A 27,502-nucleotide genomic window follows, 5' to 3' on the forward strand; every position below is an offset into this window, starting at 1 on the left:
CCAGGCACTCAAAGAAAGGAGAATTACGTATGGGTAATAAGTCCAAATATGAATAAATTTTGTACAAATTATAGTAAATGCAAGTGATTATATAAAAATATTTATACTTTAGTGTGAGAGTTCACATAACAAATGTAAGTTAAAATGGCCGTAGGTAGACGGTTTATTGTTTCATAGATTTTAATAAAAATATATATGTGATAAAATACAATAAGAATCTTTAATAATTTTATTTTAAGCAAGTTTTAAGAGAAATAACAGAATATTAATAAATATTAATTAATAATAAGCGTTGGTAGAGAAGTCAAGATGGACTGATACAAATAACTGAATTCAACCTCAAATAACAAATAAACTGATCCATTTACAAAATTTAGAATTTCTCTCATCCATTTCTTGAATTTTTTTACTTGGAGGAAAAAACAACAGTTTTTACACGTAATTCATATAGAAGATAAAGATAAATTGAAACTTAAATTGCAATAATGAATAAATTTAGAGATATAATGTATCACAAAATCGAGTTGTAATTTTAATGTTAATAAAAACTAATGTCAACGTTAGTATCGTTGTGGTGCCGAGCGCCATCTCTCGGCGAAAGCGAGCAATGTCGCGACGTCAGGTGACCGGGAAAACCGACGCCGCATTCTTGGCGTCGATTCGTAATGCAGAGGCGGAATCCAACGGATAAATTATACATCTGTGTAGGATTGTTTACCTTTTCTTTTGTAAATACAAAATACCCACATCGAGTAAGTTATTTCAAATTGTTTTTATTTTTTCCAAGCTGGGCAAGCCTAAGTCAATTTTACCATATATTAAAACCAAAATATATCAACATTGATGTTTTCACGGCGGTCAACCACCTCGTAGTGGCTTAGAAAATCGTATTTGGAGCTTTAAAAATAATAACTATTTCGCATTTTTAAGATATGCACATATGCACACATATACCGAATTCAATATTATTGAATAACAAATAAAGAAAAATTAAAAAAGCGCTTTTTTTCTCGTGTTTATAATAAAAATAATGTTAAATAAAAAACATCACAATTATTACTGACGTTTTCGAATTCGATATTGGGATTCTCAAATAGTATTCATATTTACGAGGAAAAAAAATTGCCGGTCAGAAATGGTTAGAAAAACATTTCTGTTGCCAATAAACCTTGTTTTGAAGCCATATTTATAGTAATTATTTTTTGGTGATGATTTTCTTATGATATACGATTAATGTGATGACCCTGCGGCAGATGATCGAAATATACGCAACAGGAATAGAGATCTTAAAATACAATCAATACAGCCTTTTCACCATTTAATTGGTAGATGTTTTAATGGCAAATTATGTTTTATTGTTAATATTGAAAATAAAAATGATGACGTAATTAAAAAAAATGTTAACATTGGTATACATTGCATACTTTTAACATTTCAATGAATTTCTTTTTACAAATAATTAAAATCTCAGCAAGCCACTTTCTGTGGATTGTTGGAGATTTATACAAGCCAGAGAAAGTGGCTTGCTGAGATTTATATTAATACGAACTTATTTAATATTGCCCAAATTTATAAAAACAACGAATTTACAGGTCATCTTAGGAATATTATCAAACTAGATTTAGTATCGTGTTTTTACTTTTATGTGTATTCTGTCTAATATACACAATATTTTATTCCTTTCAATTGATTGACTAATAAAATATATGTCTCGCTCTGCAAAAAACAAAACAACGACATTTAAGTTTATAAGTCAATCTCTTTATAACAATCTGTATTCTTTATTTCCTTCGGCCGTGTAAAAATCTGACGTCAAGTCGCCATCTTGGTTTTATCTGTTTTACCAACTGTGAAGCACTGTTTTATCGACAACGCGGAACGCGGTGAAATTCAAAATTTAAGGGAATACATTTCCTTTAAATATATTTTAAGGTAACGTGTGCAGCATATTTTTTTAAATTTAAATATCCGAAACCGAGTGTCATATAGCAATAAAATATATTATTATAAATCTGTATAAACATATGATTTATTTTTCAACAAATTAAAGAGATCTTTCGATGGTTGGTTAACCTTGTGAAAATAATTACGTAATTTAAAAAAATGCATTTTCAATCAAATTGTGACATTGAAATAATAATGTAACTATGCAGCGATTAATTCGTTCGTGCAATGCAAAACGTGATCTTCTTATAATAGAAGACAAGTTAGCTTACAGACAGATATTGAATAAATTACGATAATGCATTTTTATTGTTAGATTATATTACCGAAGATATAAAAAAAATATTTTCAAAAAGCATTCTGAATAGGCGTGACTGATGGTCATGTAGTGAATTGACAGTGCATAAATATATCACTAAAAAGCAACGATGGATGATTTGTATCGTGCAAAGAAGTTTGCCTCCGTTGCGCAGTGATCGACGACTTATATAGTACTGTAGGAGATTCCGGGTTTGATTTCTTCGGACCGGTAAAATAGTATCAAAATATTGCTACATCAATGCAGCAATAAGACGCCCTGTAAATTGCATAGATAGAGAAACACATTAAAAGGTGGAGAATTGAGTGGATGGCCATTCGATGGATAGGATAGCTAATTTGATAGCAGCAGGAGTGGTGAGGAGCAAGTCCAACAGCTCAGCATAACTATTAGCTGTTCTGTGGATGCTCACTGGGGGAGAGGAGAATGGTGGGTGAAGTTTGTCCTATTGTACTCACACTGGAACATGTGTTGGAGTCTGGTGGTCCGCGTGGGTACACGAAAGTTTATCATGGTCAAAAATTTTGGGCAATCTATTATGGTGCATATGACTTTGTGCATTAGAGTAAGGTCAGCAATTGTTCTTCTGGTGGAGAGCAATGGTAACCTCAACTCGGACATTAAAGTTTGGTAGCAAATTTCATTTATGATTTATATTTTTAATAACTTGAATAGCGATGCATTTTAATCGTATTTAATATTGAATTTATATAATTTAATATAAAACAGTTATAATCCCAGAATTGCAATTTCCAAGATGTTCCTAAAGTTTTATTGATATGGTTATTCACTTGCATCAATCTAATTCAGAAGAATACACGTGTCATCATTTGAGATGCATGTTTATTTCTTCAACAAAAACATTAAACAGCTCTAACAATGTTGAAGAAAGGAAAAACATGAGACGAAAAATAATAAACATTCGAGCACGCGGCTCACTTGTGCTAAACAGAGGATGAATACAGACGGAAATAGCGCGAAATGAATGCCAGCAGAAGAATATTCTGATCAAGGTTCCCTTCGCTAGCACGGGGACCCGTGTCTGGTCAAATGTTTGGGTGGATGACGCACAATCAGTACAACTGAAATGCGGAGAATTCCGCATATACTCGAGAAATATTCGCGAAAAGCTCTAACGAAAATAACTATGTATTTTTTGTAAAATGAAGAAAAAAAATTACGAGGAATATGCGGTATTATTTGTGTTCAATGATTATGAATTCCCACATAATCCGTGCATAATCGAGTGAGATCATCTCCATGGATCTTCATTCCTTTAAAACTGATAGGGACCAACAGTTTGAAACTTAGAAGGGATAAGTTCACACTGACCCATTTTTTCAGGCTGATAAGAGGTTATAACGAGAACTCGGTCATTTTGGAGAGTATCCGTTTTAATGTTCCTGGTGGATATCTCCGGCAGCGTCAGGACAGACCGTTTTATCTCCCGGCTTCCAGAACAAACCTGCATCTGGTTATGCCACTTGGTAGGGCAGTCGGGCAGTCGGGCAGCTGAACATGATCACGCGGAGATCGACATCCTTCCACGTGAGTGAAACCATGTTAAGGAGGCTAACTCTTAAATAACTAATTAACTTACAACTTTTGCCTATTGTAGAGTATTATGCCTTCATAGTATCGAGCCATTCGCTCGTTTGGATATGTGCGGAAAGATTAGTTGATCAAACGCGGGAGAGGTAATGTATCTGTGTTAGTCAGACCAATAGGGTAATGTATTTACACGAATGAGCGCAGAGATGCGGGTGCACATTCCATCGGTCGAACTGCGTATAGGGGAGACCCGCCCGCGCTCGTTCGGCCGGCCAAGCCCCGAAGGGCAGAAGTCGGGAAAATTATTGGCACATACATGGAAACCTTCCAAATAAGCGATGGTCTCTTTCCCAACTCTTGCATTCGATATCGACTGCCGAGAATAAGTATTTACATGTGCAGATGGTATCGCGGAGCACCGCAAGCGACGTCAATTAGCGAGATGCACGCAAAACGGACGAAACAAATAGTCGAGATTATTCAACCGTAGTAATCAACTGTGGCGCATGTTTGATTGTTACTTTCGTCACTGTTCGTAAAGGAAAATCACGATACGATGTATTAAAGTCTTATCTAGTGGTCGTAGAAATAAATAAAAGTAGTTATTGTGTTACCAGCGAAGGCTAAAACCTACTATTGAGATCATTAAAATATACAGATTCTATTTTAAATACACCAGAAATACCAATGTGGCGGTTTTTGTACTAGAAATGATCATTTTTAGGAGAAATTGTAATAAAAAGTACAATTTTATATTATTATCAAATTTACATTAAAATATCCATAACAGTGTACAAATTTCAGCGAAGGTGTATTTAGCAAAGAACCGTAATAAAATCAGAAAAAACCGTTAAGTTTCATGAACAAATAAAAATTTCAGACCTCTTCCACCTGTGGTTCATCATCCTCCTCAGCGTCGGGTCCTACGGGGGTGCATTCGTCGGGTCCTACGGGGGTGCATTCGTCGACTCCTACAGTGTTACCCTCGGGATCCGATACCCTGATCTGGTGCGCCGCGCCCTCCGAGCTACGCCCCCCGCCCCCGGGACAGCGCAACCAGTTCCACTTCTTCCCTTGATCCACTTCTTCTACCGTGGCCCGAAATTCTTCCTTCGCTTCTCGGGCCGTTTCGATGTTCCCGGGAATGCCGTAATCTTCCAGATTAACGGGCATGGCGAATTCCGAAGGCTTTATTGGCTCCAGAGAGCCTCTGCCCAAGTCTTCGTTGATGCTAAAGGTCGGAACGTGCAAGGACGACTGATCGCAATCTACGGAATAGCTCGAAGGTGCTTCCGGGCTTACTTCTCTGCGTGAGCATGAACTTTCCATACTGGTGCCATCCTTCGTGAAGTCGATTAGTTCTTGTAAATCTTTAGTAGGAGACGAGGTGTCAGATTCGTCGGAATTCTGAGGTGTAACGTAACTGGCGTCATCGATAATGCTACCCGTTAATTGTGACTTTTCATCTTCTAAGTAAGGGGACAAACTGTTTGAACACTGTTCCAGTTCTGTAACTGTATCATAGTAATCCAACGCGAAGGGAGAACTATTCTTATTAACATTTACATATGGAATATCTTCGACGTCGGCTGCGTAATCCATGTATAAGCCATCGTTCATATTTTCGAGAGGAACGTAAGGGATACTCTGAAGATCGGTAAATGCTTTCTCAGGGTCAGCGACAGCATTTATTCCAGTCTCCGAGTGGCATACAGTTTGAACTATCGGCGTCCACGGATCAGATTCAACCAAAGTGGCACTCCCATAGTAATATCGCATCGGACTTGTATTTTCCACTACGCCACCGAAAGAGTCTTCTTGTAACGAGTTGTACGGAGGAACGAAATTATTTTTTATTGAAGAACAATCTTCTGGAAACACGATTTGCTCAACACTTGGATCTAAAGTTGTCATTGAACCGTCGTAAAACGGATTATTTAAAACTAGTGGCAACAATGGCCATGACGAATGTTTCCCATCAGAGGTATAGGAAAAATCAGAGTCCATTTTCGTAAAGTCTGGCTCAGAATGCTGATTTCTGTGCATATTTAAACTTTGGTCGGTACTAATATTATTCGCCGAAAGAGTCTGATCACCATTTTTCATATTCACTTTCGCTGTAAAATATTGATTTAAAGGATCCGTACAATGCATAACCGTCGAATTATCCACTAACGACGGATATAGTTCAACTCCACAAGCCGAGAAGACCGAAGGTGTCTGCACCTGAGAGTTCAAATTATCACGAGGAAAGCTATCGTCACTCTTGTTTAAATTGTAGGCGGGGCTAAACGGTTTAGCGTCATGACGAAGCGAAAAATTTCCGCCGGTAGCAGGCTTTCCGGGCACATTTGGCAGATTCGAAGAAACTCCAGATTGAATAAACTCATTGTAGACACTAGGGTATATATTCAGAGCACCGTTCATTTTGTCGGTGTTATTGTTTGTGTCATGTTCGACAGCGGGCTGAGACACCCGCAAAGGGGAAGAGGACAGTGAGAGGGATTGAATTTGAGGAATGATAACAAGGTTTAGCTGCGGTGGCGGACACGTAAACAGCAGATTCCTCGGAGGTTCGCGACGAGGAACAACGGGAACATCTTCTCTTAGCGAGGACGTATTATCGAAGTAGCACTCGGTCGCCATTTCGCTGGCCGAAAACACTTCACCGGTAGAATCTCACAAAACAGCGCTCGTTAGATTGAACACGGGAAATCTATAGAGCCGAATTACGGCAAATCAAGTCATTTTGAAAGCGGAGAAGGATGATCAGTGGACAGTGTACGACAGGTGAAATATCATTTTTGACGTTCGCTATGGTCTCGGGGCGGCGGTCCCGCCAGGCCGCGGGCACGGAGACACTGTACGGAGTACGGGCGGCGGCGGCCGCCCCGACGGGCAGGGTATTTCTGTCTACCGATACTTCACCGACGGAAATAGCCCAGCGCGTGTTCCCACCGCCACCACGATGTGCGAAAAGGCGCACACTTCTTGCGAAGCTGATTACAGCATCTGCTAGGCGACCAACTCGGATCAGGTGGCAGCACTGTACTGGTAACGAACTTCACTGAAGATATTCAATAACTAAAAAGGGGCTTTCTTTTCATTAAATCAGAAAAAACGTAATTGTTTCACATCGTTGTCAGTAAATTGAAGAGCTTGGCAAGATATATGAGAAATGAATTACGGAATGCTCAATTTAATTTGATCGTAAACGCGGCTAGCACATGTATAAAAAAAAAAAAATAACGAGGATTTTTGTTCAGATGCCACTAAATTTTCAACGGTGTACGACAGATTCAACTAGTTCACAGTTCACACTGAAGAACGGAAAACAGATCGGATAGTAGCACCAGAGAATGCCTTCATAGAACCAGTGCTAAACAACCATAGACCCGAAGGTGCCGGAATATCTTTAGTACTACTTTTTCATGTTGCAGCTAAGTGCTCCCAAAATGTATAACTAAACTGAGCCAAATTAATAGTCAGCCCATCACAAATCATTGAGACGTAATAAGATTTGTGCCAAATAACTTAAATCGCTAGATGTTTGGTAAAATCATAGCTGCAAAATACCTTAGATAAATAGTAAGCACATACGTATAAACAAAAACGCTGACTACAAAATTGAAAAAAGGTTTAGATTATGATATTAAAACTACTAGAAGAGTATTTGATTTCTAAAACTCACTTGGAAAAGTATATATTCTACATTGATTACGGATATTTTTAACTACATACAAAATAAAATGTACTAGGGCTTTAGGTTGTCTACCACAGAAGGAACTTCATTATAACAATAGAGAAGTGGTTCGGAAAACCGGGTGAAATTTAATATTAAGATGTTATCCTTCATGAAAATCCTAACAATGATAAAATACGGTATTCACAATTCACGCTCTCTCACACATCGCGCTAATACAAAAAGTAAACACTTAACCAATTGATGTAATAATGTAATCAATTTGAATTTATGAGATCGATGACACATTATGAACAAGGGAGGGTGTGATTGTGTTTATGCGCCAACTTTAAAACTTAAAACAAGCGTTTCTCTCCAGAACTAAACCCTTCAAAATATTTCATGATATATTCATAACCATATTTATTTTGGAGTACGAAAAGATGTAATTAATGTATGTGTTAAAATATTTCAAAACATTAACGGACTCCGAAAAAAATACTCGCTAAATAAATATGACATATAAAAGAGGTCGTTTTCAGCAGGCGCATAAATAAACAAGAGACTATGTTAATTGAAATTATTAGTATTATTTGATACAACCTATTAGTTATTGGTTTCAAGTTCAAAACAAATATACAGTGTGTTGTGTTTTTTGTATATGGTAATTGGTGTAAAGTCATCCGAAATAAAAAAAATATCACATGAAAGGAATCATAATAGAGTATTTTGGGCCATCTCAACCAGTACCCGAGGTGGATCATTTTATTATCAAAGTCCTCTACTAACATCGCCACCTAACAAGAACTACGATAGGCGACCGAATAGAAAGCGCACATCCCACAATACCAAGAGCCATGAGGATTGACTTTTTCAAAGATGCGACGTTTTATACTTACATATTCTTCATTTTTTGCACCACAACGGACCAGAAGATCCAATTACAGCGGTGAATTACAGCACATGACACCCAGGTTTGAGATAAATCACTCTCAATTTCCGTGTTCTCACTGGGAATCGAACCCGGAACCTCCCGTGCGTGAGTCTAGTGGCTGAGTCATGACACTACGGAGGCCGCCTGAGGTTTTGTTTTAGTCACAAGGCCTGCCAGCTTTTTACTGTGATTTAGCATGGGTGCAATTTGAAACTGGGATAATCAGAAGAATATTTGCAATTTGTTATCAACAAATTTTGCTAGAAATTCCGGATTAGTTATTTTTAACAAAATTTAACTAACGACCTGAGCATACATTTTTTTAAACCGAGACTATTTTTCGAATCGTGATGTATTCCAAACTCGTATTAAGGCTTTTCTTTACTCCGGCAAGGTTAGTTGCAGGCGATAAATAGCTAAACTTTGGCATCTGTATTGTGAGAAGCGTGCAGTCACAAGACGCGCAAGTAATATTGCGTCTAGCGCTAATCGAGATCACTAATTATATTTGGAACGCGTGTTATGGGCGCCGATACTAGTAGAAGAGACGCGTACGGTGATTGCGTTGAGATAGCCCTCTTTGTCTACTCGGAGGTCGGGTTGTGGGGAGACTGACCGTGGCTGGAGGCTGGCCATCTTGCGCGGGCCGCTCCTCGTGGCGGCGCTCCCGCGAGCTGGAGCGGTGGCGGTTGCGGCGCCGCCGGTTGGACGTCGGCGAGCGCCGGTGGGACCTCTTGGAGCGGTCGCGGCGTCGCCTCCACTCATGCTCGGAGCTGCTGAAATCAAGGCAAACAGAGATGATTTGACGATTCGGATTTGGTACAATCCATACAAAAAATATCCATTTAAAAACAATGTATAGTTTTCAATTCAATAAATAAATAACAATTTTTTTAAATATTTGTTGAAAGTTGGCAAAACATGATATATATATATATATGCGAGTATGTATGCCTGTTTGTATTAATTAATCATTTTTCTATTTTACATTTTTTATTTATTATGCATTTTTGTTTCTATTTTATAATATTTTGTACACTTGTCAAACCCAAGAGCCCTATTATTTTTTGGCAAGTTCAACCTGAATTATTCTTTTTTTTTATTTCTTTGCGTATGTTTTGATGTTAAATAAAGGTTTATTAATAACAAAAATATTTTAAAAAACATAAAAAATTATATCATGAATTTTTTTTTAAATTTTGAAGAGCTTCGATGGACTCTGAAAAATCAGAATTTTAGTTTACAAACTAGTTTTTGTAAACTGTAGTTGTATTGAACATTTGTTTATGCAAAGTTTTTTTGCACGATAGCGTGTTTACAAAAATGACGAAAAATACGATGATACTGAACTGAATATGCCTAAAAAATTACATATCATATAAAGCCATCTTTCAACAGATATTTCCTTTATAAAATTAAATTTAGGGTTAAGCACAAATTAAGTAACAAAGCACAATATTGGTGACATGATTATTCACGGCTTCATGCTTACCGTAATAAGCTTGATTTTCAAACTATTGCTGGAAAATCAAACTTATCTAAAACAATGCAATGCTTCGAAAACCGCAGTTACTTTTTTCAAGCAAATACATTGTTGAGAGAAGTGGTCAGGCAAAAATATAATTTTATAAACATACATACATTGTTTGTTACATTTAAAAGATAACACAAAAATACAATTATGATAATATACAAAATATAATATATTAATTATAAATAATACAACAATATTAATTACATAAATAAAACGCGTATTTTAAACTTTGACCGATTCCGTATCTTGATATTAAAATTCGCGTTTTATTTATACAATTCAAATACGACATCAACAAAAAAAAGTTTCAGTATAATACAACCGAGACAATAATTATACTTAACATGTTTTAGAAAAAACCTAAATATGAATACAATCATTTTGATAATTTAGAGAGCAGCATATTGGTCGTCAATACAATAATAAGAAACAAATTATGTATTTAAAACATATGTATTTGATAAGTAAATGTAGAGCAGTAGCGAACGGTGATTTTATAAAAAGTAAGCTATAAAAAAAATCCTACATTTTTATCTACATAGTACATAATATATAATATACCTAATAAAAATAATATAAAATACAAACTTCTATTTTTTCTGTGGTTTTGTGTAATACAACAAAAACTTTTATGTATGAAATCAACTCAAACGAAGATTATTATTAAATTCGTATTAGTGCTAAATTTTCTCAAATTTTACAATTGTTTAATTTTTTATTTATTGTATTATTTTGTTTTGCAATTTTTGTTTCTTTTTTATAATATTTTGTCAACTTGCCAAACACATGGCCTGACTCTTTTAAGTGTTTCATTTTTTTAATGTACGTATTGTTTTTTTTTATGCAAATAAAGATTTTTATAAAAAAAAAAAATTAAGCGATAATATCCATTACTTTAATACATAATGTAATAATGCATTTTTTGTTTCTTTTTTATGTTATTTTGTAAACTTGCCAAACACAGGAGCCAGACTCTTTTTTGGCAAGTTTAACCTTAAGTGTTCCATTTTTTTTACTGAATGTATTGTTTATTTATGCTAAGAAAGGTTTTTATCGAAAAAAATACTTGTATAAAAGTTTATAAATAAACGCACAATGAATTCAGTAGGTATTAGGTATTCCCATTACGATTGAAATGTCACCTGGCTGATTTGTTCTAGAAATTAATAATGCCTGAAACAGCCGCGCCGAGTGCCACATGTCCTGCGATATGACTGCATGAAAGTAATGGTGGTCATATTATGTCAACTGTATCATCTCAAAGAAAAATAGTACTTAAGAAATAATGTTCGAAATGCTGTTTTCCAAATCGAGAATCTTCAAATAATTTGCGTAATCTGCAAGCTTACTCTAGGAAAAAAAAACACGAATGGATTTATGATGTTCAAAGCATAGTATACTTATTTGTATGAAGAAATAAGCTGGAATAATCGGCTAGTTTTTTGGCTCACTGCGGGGTGCGTTTTATTAATATTAGGAGAAAAATATATACGGTGCTAATGATTTATAAGAAATATGTTAGCAAGCTGTGCATCATCGCTTTTATAGACGCCCCTGTCATTAAGTAACATTAAAACCGATATTACCCGACATTGTTAACTTAAATTTCGCCAGCAAATATAAAATTTCGTTTAACAAGTTATATGACACAATATAAAGATAAAGAGAAATATATGACACAATATAAAGATATGTTCCGCAATTTACAGTCGGGTGCTGAGTATGCACATGCGTCATTATACCTATCAAATTAAGTCCAACGAATGCGATAGCCGTTGTAAAGAATAGGTTTACCGAGTCGTGGTATTCGTTGATAACAATGTAAATATTAAATATACCAGATACAAAGCAAATACGAAGGTATCAAATACAATATAACACGTTTCACACGTGTTTAGAGAAGCGTTTCATAATACATTTCATAAAATAATAGTAACATTTATGTTTAACATTATTTGTGTTCGATCTTAAATAAACGTTTTAATCCTTTCACAAAAAGCATTTTTGTAGCGAACATAGGTGTATTGTCCCGATTAAAGTATACTTTTGAATAAATTATAGTTATTTATTGAAACGTAACTAAAAGGTAGTCCCCCACGGTCGTAGTAATGAGACTCGGAAGAATCAGATTTTTGTTGATACGCACACTACCAGTTATACCTTATTTACTATTTTTTATAACAAATACTCCATATTTATCTAAATATTTGGATTCATCCATAGAACCGCGAATAGTTTATTATAATTTCTATTTTCTCGTCAATTATAATCACAACGAATGAATTTTAAGCGTTTATTGTGTTTACTCAATAATACCGAAAAACGGTGATAGTGGGACTGACCTAGTTCAGTAAACTAATATGACGAGCAACATTCGAATAATGAAAAAACATCATCGTGAGGTTGTTGTTTCGTGGTTTCACCTGTGCATTAATTGCAATGGCGGCTACTTACGACCCGCGATAGTATTCTTGCTCGGCGGCCGTCAGCGTCCTTTCGAGCCCCATGGAGGCGAGCATGCAAGTCTGCTCCGGCTGGTCCGGCGCCGGGACGCCGCAACAGGCCAGCGCGGCCCTGCCCACGGCCCTCCCGGCGCGGGCGAGCAGCGCGCCCCCGCCGCACGAGCGCGGCCGCTTGCGGGCGAAGCGCTTCGCCAGGAGGTGCATTGAAAGTGAATCGACCGTCATACGGGAATATTCTAAGGCTGCGCGGCTCCTCGAGGGCCGACGGAGAAATACGCGATAAAATTAAACCGCTCGCCCGTATACGTCGAGGCAACGCGCATTGCTTTCGGGGTTGAAAATAAGAATATCCACAATTATTAAAAAAAACTTTATTCGCTACTGCGAATCCACGATGCCACTAAAGTTATCCAAAAAATCAAGAAACAGAACTGTCACTTCGTTTTGTAATAATATTGTCATGGTAACAAAAACAGTCGCGGTATTAAAACATGTCTAAATTCAAACGAAACACAATCTCGGAACAACAAATATATTATCTGTACTAGTACTAGTACCGTTTACCGTTATTATTATGTTTAATTAATTATCACAGTATATTATCACAGTCGGTTTAAACAGTATTTAAATATTTTTTTGTTAGTTGAGCTTTTGTTGTCCGACGAAGCGCGGAATACCGGGAACAAAATATTCTCGGAATAGTTGCGCAAGCGGTCCACCGCGGTCAAGATCAGAAACACACTGACCGACAAAAAGTCTGCCACAACAAAATGATTAAAGTGACACGGGCCATGCGAAAATATTACAAACGGCTTGTTAATGTGTTCAATACACTGTTAACTATTATTCTCTATACACTTGTGTTGACACGGTCCAATCATTGGAAATTAACACAATGTACAGCAATTTTTATTGATTCGCTAACGAGACTACTGAGTTTGTTTATGTAAGTACGTTATCACAAGCGTGTACTCCGCTCTCGACTGACTGCGACCAATCTAAATACAATACCGAGAAATTAGATTATATCGCGAGTTATTTATTATAAGTCAAAAATTATTTTACGAATAAACAATGAGCGAATATTTTTTTTTTTAAAAAAACATCATTCATTTATTTTTGCACCACAAAATGCCAGGAGGCCCAATTATAGTGGTGAATTACATCACAGAACACCCAGGCTTGAGAAAAATCAAATTGTAATTTTCGTGTTCTCACCGGGAATCGAGCTTGGAACCTTCCGTGTGTGAGTCAAGCGTCTTGACCACTGCACCACGGAGGCCGCCATTTTTTAAACGAAATACATTTTTTTTATTTTAATTTAATGTCCATGAAATAATTATTCAATAACGGTATTCATGAGTCTGTGAGGCAAATCCCTGATAGGAAACGCTAGGCAGTCAGAGCCTTGAAACTGTCGTACCGAGTACCGAGTAAGATCAATACTTTCCCACGCCGTTCATTCTAAAGATTGAAACACAATACAAAAACAGAAGCTTTAAAACGTATTCACTTTCTCGTTAATAAGTGTCAAAAACACAACTAAAATACACCAAAAAATGAAATCCAACTAAATTCTGCGATTTATTAAAAAAAAAAATTTTTTTTTTCAAAGAGTAAAGTATTATGAGTAGATAAAAAAAAACTTTAGGAATATTGGAACGTCGGTCACATTCTCAAATTGACAGGTGGTATTTTTCAGCACGGAGAGCGTCGCGATGCGTCGCCACGGAACACCGCGCGCTAACTGAAGACTGATTGGACAATCTACGCCGAGGATGGAGGGAACTCTGCTTCTCTGGGAAGCATGTGGCCTCTAACCAGTAACCAGAAGCCTGTAACCAGTGGGCCTGGTGACACTACAAACGATCGTAATGCAATTATCGCGTATTAGCGACCGTGTGTGATAAATGACTAAACGATAGAAATGGTCGGTGGATCAGCTGCATATATCGTTCAAACGAATATGAACAAAAATCTGCAGAAGTAAAATGAAATATCATAAAATATTTCACTTTCGATACTGCTTATTTATAGGCTATTGGATTTAAGTAAATCGTACGAAGCAGGGGCGTGCGGTGAGGTTTTTCGATTAGGAAAACAGTAACTTGGTACTAAGTACACAAATAAATACAATTGTATTGCTACTACTAACACATAAATTCGAATCGAGTGCATTAAAATGAACTAAAAAGCAATTTTATGCCATAATTTCAGCAAAAAAATATATTTCATAATTTAATATTATAATACCATCTTGTCAGCCGATTTAAGTGCTTAATTTACTATAAAACCGTCACAATATGTGGAAAATAAACTTTGATTGGTATGTTAGAATTGGCTCCAAAGATACTAAAGATCTCAATTTGCGCATGCGCGGACTTGTGAAATGCATTACTGGAAAACCGCCTGAAAGGAACTAAAACACTTACGCAGTTCCATATTCCAGAATTGAGACTGAGCGCAGTGTATTTTACTCGTGTCCGCGCGTAACTTCTCAGTCGAAAGATGGCGTGTTTTTGGAAATTATTAATGAATGAACCTCAAACCCATCTAAGATTGCTACGGTTAAAACAACAAACAAATTAAAAAATAAATAGGCGCGAAGATTTTCACGGTCACTTTTATCCGTGTATGATTTGTTCCGACGTTTCGGCTACCGTTGCAGGAGCCATCTTTTTATAAAAGTTTACCCTGAAGATGGCTCCTGCAATGGTAGCCGAAACGTCGGAACAAATCCAACACACGCGGTATCACCCAAAAAAGAAACATATCAATTAAAAATTATTTGCTATAGTTACTTAAAAGATAAGATAACGTATATCTGATGTTATTACATATATTAAAAAATTGATGCTGATTGTTTAAAGGTCAAATTTTAAGGGAAGCATTGGTTACATCCAATCTATGAACCGCGTCTGGTGCCTTATATATAATATCTATAAATTAATTAAATTAGGGCAACTAAAAACAAAAATTGCACGAAATTAATATAAAATGAAGTTAAGTATGTATGTATATATATGTATGTATATATATGTGTGTATATATGTATGTATGTGTATATGTATGTACGAAGTATGTATGCTTTATATTTATATATTTAATTGTATTTTTACATTTAATGTAAACGTAATTTTTTTTTCTTCTCTTTTGTTTTTTTTTTTTTTTTTCTTCAATATTGTTTTTTATTTATAGGAAAAATATTCGTAAACCATATTTGCCGCAACAAATCGGTTTCTTAGAACAGGCATTTGCCCATATAGGAACCGATTGCAACATTAGGCGTATTAATATTTCTGGCTTGCCGACCCTTCATATACTGAGCCTACTCCTAGTACTAGCAGAATTTGCCAGAGTGTTTTTTGTGCCATTTTATAACATTGTATGTATAAACTAATAAATAAATAAATAAATAAATAAATAAATAAAAGTAATACAATTCTGGAATCTATAGCTACCCACTTTTAATTAACATTTTTTGGGACGAATCGAGGCGAATATTTTGCCAACAAACGCATAAAGCGAACAAAAAATTAATGTAAGCAGTAACATCATTATGTATTTATACAGCCGTATTCCATAAAAAAATAAATTCCGCAACAGTAGAGTCCGATATATCCTTGGGTCCAACGTAATAAATTTGACAATGTACAATGTTACTGCATAAAATAAAATATTTTATGATATACGATTCTAGATTCGCAATTCAATATTATTAATATTTTAAGCATAACTTTGAGGTCAAACATTTTATTACATTAGTAAATAATTGTTTGTCGGCCTCGTGGTGTAATGGTCAGTGAGTTTTCATACCATGCAAGAGGTCACAGGTTCGATTCCCGACATGGTTGATTTGAAGAATGTTTTCACACTGGAATATTTCATAGTCTCTGCACTGGTATCTGAAGCGTAAGACTGATCATCTTACCTTCATGTAACAAAAAAGAAATCAAGATACGCTGCAATTGGTGTACCAATGCAGTGCCCTATACACCATTAGGTGTGGAGAAGGCAATGATGATGAAATAATTGTTTAAAACCTCCTACCCACTTTTCTATATCTACTTAATATTCTGCGTTTTATATTTTTGTGTTATGTTAGTGTCATTAGTGCCCTGACAAAAAGACACACGTCTCGAAATTATTTACTAACATACGATTAAAAATCTTAATTTAAGACTGGCCTATTATGAAAAGAGAGATTACATAAAATAATATAACGCGACTTGAGTAAGAAAAAAAATATGCTCGGAACAAACATATTTTATAACGAGACTAATTCGGTAGTCAGATGGCAGAAGGGACCATTTGTAATTTTCAAAAATGTTCAGGAGAGCTGAAATACAACTCAATTTCAAGACTTTAATCCCCAAACTAAAATATTTTAGTGTTGCTTTTCAATAATGAATTACAATTTTAAATTATGGTGCTTTTTTATTTTTATTCTATGTGTATTTACTGAAATATTAATTAAAACTTTTGAAAACTAAAAAACAGAAAAAAATACAGATGGTCCCTTCTGCCATCTGACTACCGAATTATTTGTCAAAGTAATATAATAGATATTACTTTACTTAAATCGATCGCAGATTCGATTTCCGATATGGATGAAATAAAAAAATATTTTAAAAAGTGCTTTTACACTAAAATATTTCATAGTGCCTGGACTGGCATCTGAACATAAGACTGATTATCTTACATTCATGTATCAAGAAAATAATCAAGATACGCTGCGATTGGTGTGCCAATTCAGTGCCATATGCATCATTAGGTGCAGCAAGGGAAAGGTGATGATAAATATAATAAAACATAAACTTTTGCATCGGCAGTTCTTGATTCTGTTATTCACAATTTAATACCATACTCATTTCTGTGATATTTCATATATTTTTCAATGGGTTACTTTTTATTATTACATAGATTTTTAAAAGATTACTAAAAAGAAAACATAAAATCTCCACTGTTTCAGTCATTTGAAATACAAGTTAAATTTTAAAGATGTATCGTATAGGGAAAACCACAATGATAATGATTCTAGGGAACACAATTTATTCCCAGAAATAAGGTCTACTTTTATCGGTTTATTGATATGCTAATAATACTCATCTTTTTATTGATCTATTTCTCTACCGTATCGTTTACATATCAATGAACACACTTTATCATTTTTTTTTTTAAACTTTGGTTTTTTATGTACCACTTTTTTTTAAAAATAATTTAATAACCAACTAGTTTCGGCTTTCGGCAAGTTTGGTTATTAAATTAAAAAGTGGTACATAAAAAAAACAAAGTTATTTTATTTTAATATACTTATTTATTTAATTAAAAGCCTTGTAGGCTTTTACATGTTGTACATATATAAATAAAAAGACAGACATGTATTTTCCACAAAAGAAGGAAAAAAATTAAATAAAGGAAGAAGAAAAAATTAAAAAATATTTAAAAAAAATTACATATCAAAATATAGAACATAGATAGATATAAAATATAGAGAAAACAGAAGTGAATTTTTCCCATCAGTTATATTAAAAAAATCTTAAAATCAGAAGTCAGAAAAATAATTATTAAGAATACAGACATAATTGATTAAAAGGTATACAATTTAAATCAACAAAGTATTCTTTAGGTATTTCAATTTTAAGATAATAAATTGATACACTGCCTTTAAAATTCAAACGTGTTATATTAAAAATATCTATATCATTTACGTATTCATTTGCAAACGCATGAATTTATATTAAAAATATCTATGATATATCATTTACGTATTCACTTGCAAACGCATGAATTCTCCTTATTGGCGAGTGTGCACCGTAGTTTGTTGTAAATACATTTACATAGAAGAGTTTATTCAATCGGGTCACCCGGCCAGACACCCGCAAGTTAATTTGTTGTAACAATTTGGAATATATTGAATAGTAATGTTCCACAAAGTTGTCGCTTCAAACATTAAAAATATTTTAATAACTTTATTTATATTTAAACTTTTAACTTTTTTGAAATTCCGTATCAAAATAACCCATTGTTCCCTTTGGACGTGTGAATTATAATATAAAATTGCTATATACGTTTTGTTGTTGTTGTAGATGATAATGAAAGTTGTCACTTCTCTTTGTTTCCTTATTATGAAATATTTTGAAAAAGGCAATCATTGCAGATGATATTAATAAAAAATAAAAATATTATGTTGCGATAAAACCGATAATAAAGCGATAAAACCAGACTCAAGCTGTTTATTTATTATTATTATTTCAATGAGGAAGTTCAGTGTCTTTTTTAATTTTTTTTTTATTAATAGAATATTAAATCAAGCCATTTTTTAAATTTTATATATCGTATTATCAGCGCTTTAATTTTTTAAAGTTTTGTATTTCTAAAATAACTCCGCGTGTGTGACGTCAGAGGTTGTTCGATGACAGTTCTTCCGATTGGTTCGTTTACGGTGACCAATCCGGATATCCTTCAAATCTCTCGTATCATTGGATGGTTCATATGAACCAGTGACATCATTCAAAGTAGTGCGTTTTTATTCAAATGTTCTTTTTTTTTTTCGTACATTTTTAAGAAATTTTACCGTACAATTTAATGCTCTAATTTTTACCGCGCGCAAGAAAACATTTTTTGTATCCAATTTCCCGTAGGGCTGAAGTTCCTCATTGCACCACAGGCCTTGAGGCCCAATTACAGCACACTACACCCGGGCTCGAGAAACCCTTCCTCGACCACTAAAACCGCCAAATAAAAAAACACCAGTCATTTATTTTTAAAATAGTACCTACGGTGAATTTCCCACATAAACAATAAGGAAATTATGGGGACGATGATAACAAATACGCACATTGATTGAATTATTATCCGGAAAAGGTAGCGTGTAGGTAAATCAGGAGAACAGGTGTTATCTTTAGTCAGGCCTTGATCTAATACATATTAGTTGTAGATATCAAAAATACTCATTTATTTTTGATATCTACGTAATTATATGTACTTTAACGGATTAATAAAATTTTAACTTTAAAACAACCGGTGGTATCTGTAACCAAATTTAACTGAACTTAGGAAAAACAATATTTAATTTTTTTTATTTTGAATCTTGAAGACACACATAAGCATATTCCTATGTGTGCTCTTTATGCAACAACAAACCATCACGCCGTTTCCCCGTAGGGGTAGGCAGAGGATAGAACGTCATATCACTATGTCTTTGCATACAGACCTCGCTTCTTCAGCATTCATAAATCTTATCATGCACGCACGCCGAGTATTCCTACTCTTGACATGTTCATCTTCAAGTATTTGTTGGATTTGATCGTGCCATATCTTTCTCGGTCTCCCACATTTTCTGCATCCATCAACATTCGCATCGTAGATCCTTTTAGCCGTTTTTTCGCTGTCCTTTCTCTCCACACGACCAAACCAGCAAGGCATTCTTTTCTTGATTTTGTCGATAATGCTCTTCTCAGCCTTACATGGTGCACGGATCTCGACATTTGTGCACCTATCATACACCGTCTTACCGAACATTCGTCTGAGAGATCGTATTTCGACAGCATCAAACCTTTTTTATTTACAATATTTGTGATTAACCAAATTTAACTGAACTTGGAAAAAACAATATTTATGAGTATTTATGTTTAAGAGTATTTCACTATAAATCGTCTATCCGCACCCGATAGGGCAATGTACACCAAAAAAATATGTGTAAAAGAAGTTACAGGGGAAGGAGCTAGTCCAAGGACAATGAAATATCGCAGTGTATTGCCAGGAATCTAAGCCAGGACCCCAAGCATGGTAGGCGAACCCACCAACTACTAGTGGCAGACAGAATTTTCGGTTTCGACTAATAAAACGGGTTTCGGCCGCGGTTTTGGCTGAAAATTGGCCAAAACTTTGGTTTAGCCGAAAGCTGCGGTCGGGATGTGTCGGATTACGTTTGGCTGTACTCGGGTGGAAAATTAACACAATTAGAGATATTGGATTGTTGTCTATTCAAATAATTAGTTATTGCATTGCCATTGTCTAACATAAAAACTAGGCTGATTTTGTGATTCGCTGACTATAATAGTCAGCAGTTCTAAGAACGTTCAAATGTATATTTTTGTAATTCCTTAATAGTTTATTAGTTAAATTTCCTATAGCGTACATTGTCATTTATTTTTTGTCCTAGCTATAATTTTCTTTGGTTGTATTTTATTTCAAGAGTACCTGTATGTATTATAAGGAAATGTGTTTGCAATTGTTGAATGGACTGAATAAATCTGTAAATAAATAAATAAGAAATTGAAGAACTATTACATATAAGTTATATGTATAACATAATAACGAACCAAAAAGCTTTAAAATTAAACAAATTTACTCATTGAACTAATGCCTTTTATTTCATTACGTATTTTATTTAACACTTATTTTAATGAACTCGTAAGGCTAAACAATAAAAACGTCTAATTTTGAGCGTTTTCAACTGACTTTTGGTTTCGCTCGAAACTACAACAGACGCCAAAATTCGGTTTCAGCTGAAAATATTGTTTCAGCCGGTCACTACCAACTACACTTACAAAGCGGACTTATCCCCACTCGATTTTCATTTTCAGGATTTTTGCCTGAGAGCAGCCATCGAGTGCAAGACAATGTATTCTTTATTCACCGAGATACGGATAGAAATGGGTTTAGAAGCGGCTAATGTTCCCCTAAATACCTAATTAATTTCATTGCTTTTTTAATTGGTTACTGACGCCCTACAATCAGGCTGTAATGGACTCTATTTGTCTAACTAAACACGTTTCTGTTTGCGTATGGGTAAAATACTTAATCCTTTCAGAACTAAACTATTTTTGTAACCCTTGAAGCTGGCCAAAAAAACGGGCGTGGTGACGGTGGGTCAGATTAGACCCAGTTTTAAAAGTCGCCTTTGAAGATCTCATCATCAAGTACACAAGTTTTTGTTTTTCTCAAACAAAGCGAGTTATTTATAAAACATTATTTGATAAACAAGAATTAACAAAAGCAGTTTGTTTTCAGAAAAAAATGCACCTTATTGAAATTGATTAATTATTTTATAAATACGTATTCAAAGAATATACGTTATTTAGATATTCTTATTAGTTTATAATTTTCAGATATCTTATAGTACAATTTTTAATATGAAGATAATAAAAAACTAATTTAAGGTTTTTTTCCAAAATTGACTATTTTCAAATTGGAACTTTTTCAGGAATCTATATTTTTAGTTATAGACTTGTTTGAAAAAAAAAAATGAATAGTTACGAGGGTATATAGGCAAGTATTTTTATTTCATGAAAAAATTAGACCGGTCCACTAACTTCACTTATGTATGAAAAAAAATATTTAGAATTTTTTCCAAAACTGATAAGTTCCTGGAAATAGTTTTTTTTTTTAAATTGTTTCAACAACACACTTAAAATTAGTACGTTTTGGCGAAAACCATCAACATATTTTGTGTACCCAATCTATATATTATATCTGGAAAAAAGTCCAAATCGGAAAAAAATCCTATAATTACGACTCTCAATTATTTCAACTGATTGCTAATAATAACAAACACAATTCAGTCGAATGTAATAATTAAGTTTTTAATAACGTTTAACTGAAAACTTTTAATAAATATCTTTATTAATTATTTGATCAGTACTAAAACATAAGTTTTAATTTTCGTTCAAAGGATATATAGGAAATGATCATAATAGCTTATCCAGTTATGCAGTTGGATTATGCATATGCAGATCTTGCGCATTCTCGGGTAATTTACGTTACACCAGTCGACTTTAGATTACACATAAAATAAAGGAAATGTATTAAATCATAACCTATAATACAGAATATATAGGAAATGATCATAATAGCTTATCCAGTTATGCAGTTGGATTATGCATATGCAGATCTTGCGCATTCTCGGGTAATTTACGTTACACCAGTCGACTTTAGATTACACATAAAATAAAGGAAATGTATTAAATCATAACCTATAATACAGAATATATAGGAAATGATCATAATAGCTTATCCAGTTATGCAGTTGGATTATGCATATGCAGATCTTGCGCATTCTCGGGTAATTTACGTTACACCAGTCGACTTTAGATTACACATAAAATAAAGGAAATGTATTAAATCATAACCTATAATACAGAATATATAGGAAATGATCATAATAGCTTATCCAGTTATGCAGTTGGATTATGCATATGCAGATCTTGCGCATTCTCGGGTAATTTACGTTACACCAGTCGACTTTAGATTACACATAAAATAAAGGAAATGTATTAAATCATAACCTATAATACAGAATATATAGGAAATGATCATAATAGCTTATCCAGTTATGCAGTTGGATTATGCATATGCAGATCTTGCGCATTCTCGGGTAATTTACGTTACACCAGTCGACTTTAGATTACACATAAAATAAAGGAAATGTATTAAATCATAACCTATAATACAGAATATATAGGAAATGATCATAATAGCTTATCCAGTTATGCAGTTGGATTATGCATATGCAGATCTTGCGCATTCTCGGGTAATTTACGTTACACCAGTCGACTTTAGATTACACATAAAATAAAGGAAATGTATTAAATCATAACCTATAATACAGAATATATAGGAAATGATCATAATAGCTTATCCAGTTATGCAGTTGGATTATGCATATGCAGATCTTGCGCATTCTCGGGTAATTTACGTTACACCAGTCGACTTTAGATTACACATAAAATAAAGGAAATGTATTAAATCATAACCTATAATACAGAATATATAGGAAATGATCATAATAGCTTATCCAGTTATGCAGTTGGATTATGCATATGCAGATCTTGCGCATTCTCGGGTAATTTACGTTACACCAGTCGACTTTAGATTACACATAAAATAAAGGAAATGTATTAAATCATAACCTATAATACAGAATATATAGGAAATGATCATAATAGCTTATCCAGTTATGCAGTTGGATTATGCATATGCAGATCTTGCGCATTCTCGGGTAATTTACGTTACACCAGTCGACTTTAGATTACACATAAAATAAAGGAAATGTATTAAATCATAACCTATAATACAGAATATATAGGAAATGATCATAATAGCTTATCCAGTTATGCAGTTGGATTATGCATATGCAGATCTTGCGCATTCTCGGGTAATTTACGTTACACCAGTCGACTTTAGATTACACATAAAATAAAGGAAATGTATTAAATCATAACCTATAATACAGAATATATAGGAAATGATCATAATAGCTTATCCAGTTATGCAGTTGGATTATGCATATGCAGATCTTGCGCATTCTCGGGTAATTTACGTTACACCAGTCGACTTTAGATTACACATAAAATAAAGGAAATGTATTAAATCATAACCTATAATACAGAATATATAGGAAATGATCATAATAGCTTATCCAGTTATGCAGTTGGATTATGCATATGCAGATCTTGCGCATTCTCGGGTAATTTACGTTACACCAGTCGACTTTAGATTACACATAAAATAAAGGAAATGTATTAAATCATAACCTATAATACAGAATATATAGGAAATGATCATAATAGCTTATCCAGTTATGCAGTTGGATTATGCATATGCAGATCTTGCGCATTCTCGGGTAATTTACGTTACACCAGTCGACTTTAGATTACACATAAAATAAAGGAAATGTATTAAATCATAACCTATAATACAGAATATATAGGAAATGATCATAATAGCTTATCCAGTTATGCAGTTGGATTATGCATATGCAGATCTTGCGCATTCTCGGGTAATTTACGTTACACCAGTCGACTTTAGATTACACATAAAATAAAGGAAATGTATTAAATCATAACCTATAATACAGAATATATAGGAAATGATCATAATAGCTTATCCAGTTATGCAGTTGGATTATGCATATGCAGATCTTGCGCATTCTCGGGTAATTTACGTTACACCAGTCGACTTTAGATTACACATAAAATAAAGGAAATGTATTAAATCATAACCTATAATACAGAATATATAGGAAATGATCATAATAGCTTATCCAGTTATGCAGTTGGATTATGCATATGCAGATCTTGCGCATTCTCGGGTAATTTACGTTACACCAGTCGACTTTAGATTACACATAAAATAAAGGAAATGTATTAAATCATAACCTATAATACAGAATATATAGGAAATGATCATAATAGCTTATCCAGTTATGCAGTTGGATTATGCATATGCAGATCTTGCGCATTCTCGGGTAATTTACGTTACACCAGTCGACTTTAGATTACACATAAAATAAAGGAAATGTATTAAATCATAACCTATAATACAGAATATATAGGAAATGATCATAATAGCTTATCCAGTTATGCAGTTGGATTATGCATATGCAGATCTTGCGCATTCTCGGGTAATTTACGTTACACCAGTCGACTTTAGATTACACATAAAATAAAGGAAATGTATTAAATCATAACCTATAATACAGAATATATAGGAAATGATCATAATAGCTTATCCAGTTATGCAGTTGGATTATGCATATGCAGATCTTGCGCATTCTCGGGTAATTTACGTTACACCAGTCGACTTTAGATTACACATAAAATAAAGGAAATGTATTAAATCATAACCTATAATACAGAATATATAGGAAATGATCATAATAGCTTATCCAGTTATGCAGTTGGATTATGCATATGCAGATCTTGCGCATTCTCGGGTAATTTACGTTACACCAGTCGACTTTAGATTACACATAAAATAAAGGAAATGTATTAAATCATAACCTATAATACAGAATATATAGGAAATGATCATAATAGCTTATCCAGTTATGCAGTTGGATTATGCATATGCAGATCTTGCGCATTCTCGGGTAATTTACGTTACACCAGTCGACTTTAGATTACACATAAAATAAAGGAAATGTATTAAATCATAACCTATAATACAGAATATATAGGAAATGATCATAATAGCTTATCCAGTTATGCAGTTGGATTATGCATATGCAGATCTTGCGCATTCTCGGGTAATTTACGTTACACCAGTCGACTTTAGATTACACATAAAATAAAGGAAATGTATTAAATCATAACCTATAATACAGAATATATAGGAAATGATCATAATAGCTTATCCAGTTATGCAGTTGGATTATGCATATGCAGATCTTGCGCATTCTCGGGTAATTTACGTTACACCAGTCGACTTTAGATTACACATAAAATAAAGGAAATGTATTAAATCATAACCTATAATACAGAATATATAGGAAATGATCATAATAGCTTATCCAGTTATGCAGTTGGATTATGCATATGCAGATCTTGCGCATTCTCGGGTAATTTACGTTACACCAGTCGACTTTAGATTACACATAAAATAAAGGAAATGTATTAAATCATAACCTATAATACAGAATATATAGGAAATGATCATAATAGCTTATCCAGTTATGCAGTTGGATTATGCATATGCAGATCTTGCGCATTCTCGGGTAATTTACGTTACACCAGTCGACTTTAGATTACACATAAAATAAAGGAAATGTATTAAATCATAACCTATAATACAGAATATATAGGAAATGATCATAATAGCTTATCCAGTTATGCAGTTGGATTATGCATATGCAGATCTTGCGCATTCTCGGGTAATTTACGTTACACCAGTCGACTTTAGATTACACATAAAATAAAGGAAATGTATTAAATCATAACCTATAATACAGAATATATAGGAAATGATCATAATAGCTTATCCAGTTATGCAGTTGGATTATGCATATGCAGATCTTGCGCATTCTCGGGTAATTTACGTTACACCAGTCGACTTTAGATTACACATAAAATAAAGGAAATGTATTAAATCATAACCTATAATACAGAATATATAGGAAATGATCATAATAGCTTATCCAGTTATGCAGTTGGATTATGCATATGCAGATCTTGCGCATTCTCGGGTAATTTACGTTACACCAGTCGACTTTAGATTACACATAAAATAAAGGAAATGTATTAAATCATAACCTATAATACAGAATATATAGGAAATGATCATAATAGCTTATCCAGTTATGCAGTTGGATTATGCATATGCAGATCTTGCGCATTCTCGGGTAATTTACGTTACACCAGTCGACTTTAGATTACACATAAAATAAAGGAAATGTATTAAATCATAACCTATAATACAGAATATATAGGAAATGATCATAATAGCTTATCCAGTTATGCAGTTGGATTATGCATATGCAGATCTTGCGCATTCTCGGGTAATTTACGTTACACCAGTCGACTTTAGATTACACATAAAATAAAGGAAATGTATTAAATCATAACCTATAATACAGAATATATAGGAAATGATCATAATAGCTTATCCAGTTATGCAGTTGGATTATGCATATGCAGATCTTGCGCATTCTCGGGTAATTTACGTTACACCAGTCGACTTTAGATTACACATAAAATAAAGGAAATGTATTAAATCATAACCTATAATACAGAATATATAGGAAATGATCATAATAGCTTATCCAGTTATGCAGTTGGATTATGCATATGCAGATCTTGCGCATTCTCGGGTAATTTACGTTACACCAGTCGACTTTAGATTACACATAAAATAAAGGAAATGTATTAAATCATAACCTATAATACAGAATATATAGGAAATGATCATAATAGCTTATCCAGTTATGCAGTTGGATTATGCATATGCAGATCTTGCGCATTCTCGGGTAATTTACGTTACACCAGTCGACTTTAGATTACACATAAAATAAAGGAAATGTATTAAATCATAACCTATAATACAGAATATATAGGAAATGATCATAATAGCTTATCCAGTTATGCAGTTGGATTATGCATATGCAGATCTTGCGCATTCTCGGGTAATTTACGTTACACCAGTCGACTTTAGATTACACATAAAATAAAGGAAATGTATTAAATCATAACCTATAATACAGAATATATAGGAAATGATCATAATAGCTTATCCAGTTATGCAGTTGGATTATGCATATGCAGATCTTGCGCATTCTCGGGTAATTTACGTTACA

At 33.9% G+C, this 27,502-nt stretch overlaps 1 protein-coding gene across 4 annotated transcripts in view; it reads right to left on the reverse strand.

Moving 5' to 3' along the window:
- LOC148275525 (dual specificity protein kinase CLK2-like) overlaps positions 1-7,054 on the reverse strand; it is a 38,064-nt gene extending 31,010 nt beyond the window's left edge. For all 4 annotated transcript variants that reach the window (XM_088235596.1, XM_088235598.1, XM_088235595.1 and 1 more), the window contains exon 1: positions 4,697-7,054. In XM_088235596.1, the coding sequence (XP_088091722.1) occupies positions 4,697-6,460 (1,764 nt within the window). In that variant the 5' untranslated portion in view covers positions 6,461-7,054. The remainder of the gene's footprint in view (positions 1-4,696) is intronic.
- Positions 7,055-27,502: the final 20,448 nt, after the last annotated feature.

This window comes from Micrasema longulum, unplaced genomic scaffold (assembly GCF_059751315.1).
Source record: "Micrasema longulum isolate JH-2025_06_02 unplaced genomic scaffold, ASM5975131v1 h1tg001408l, whole genome shotgun sequence".
NCBI classification, from domain to species: domain Eukaryota; kingdom Metazoa; phylum Arthropoda; class Insecta; order Trichoptera; family Brachycentridae; genus Micrasema; species Micrasema longulum.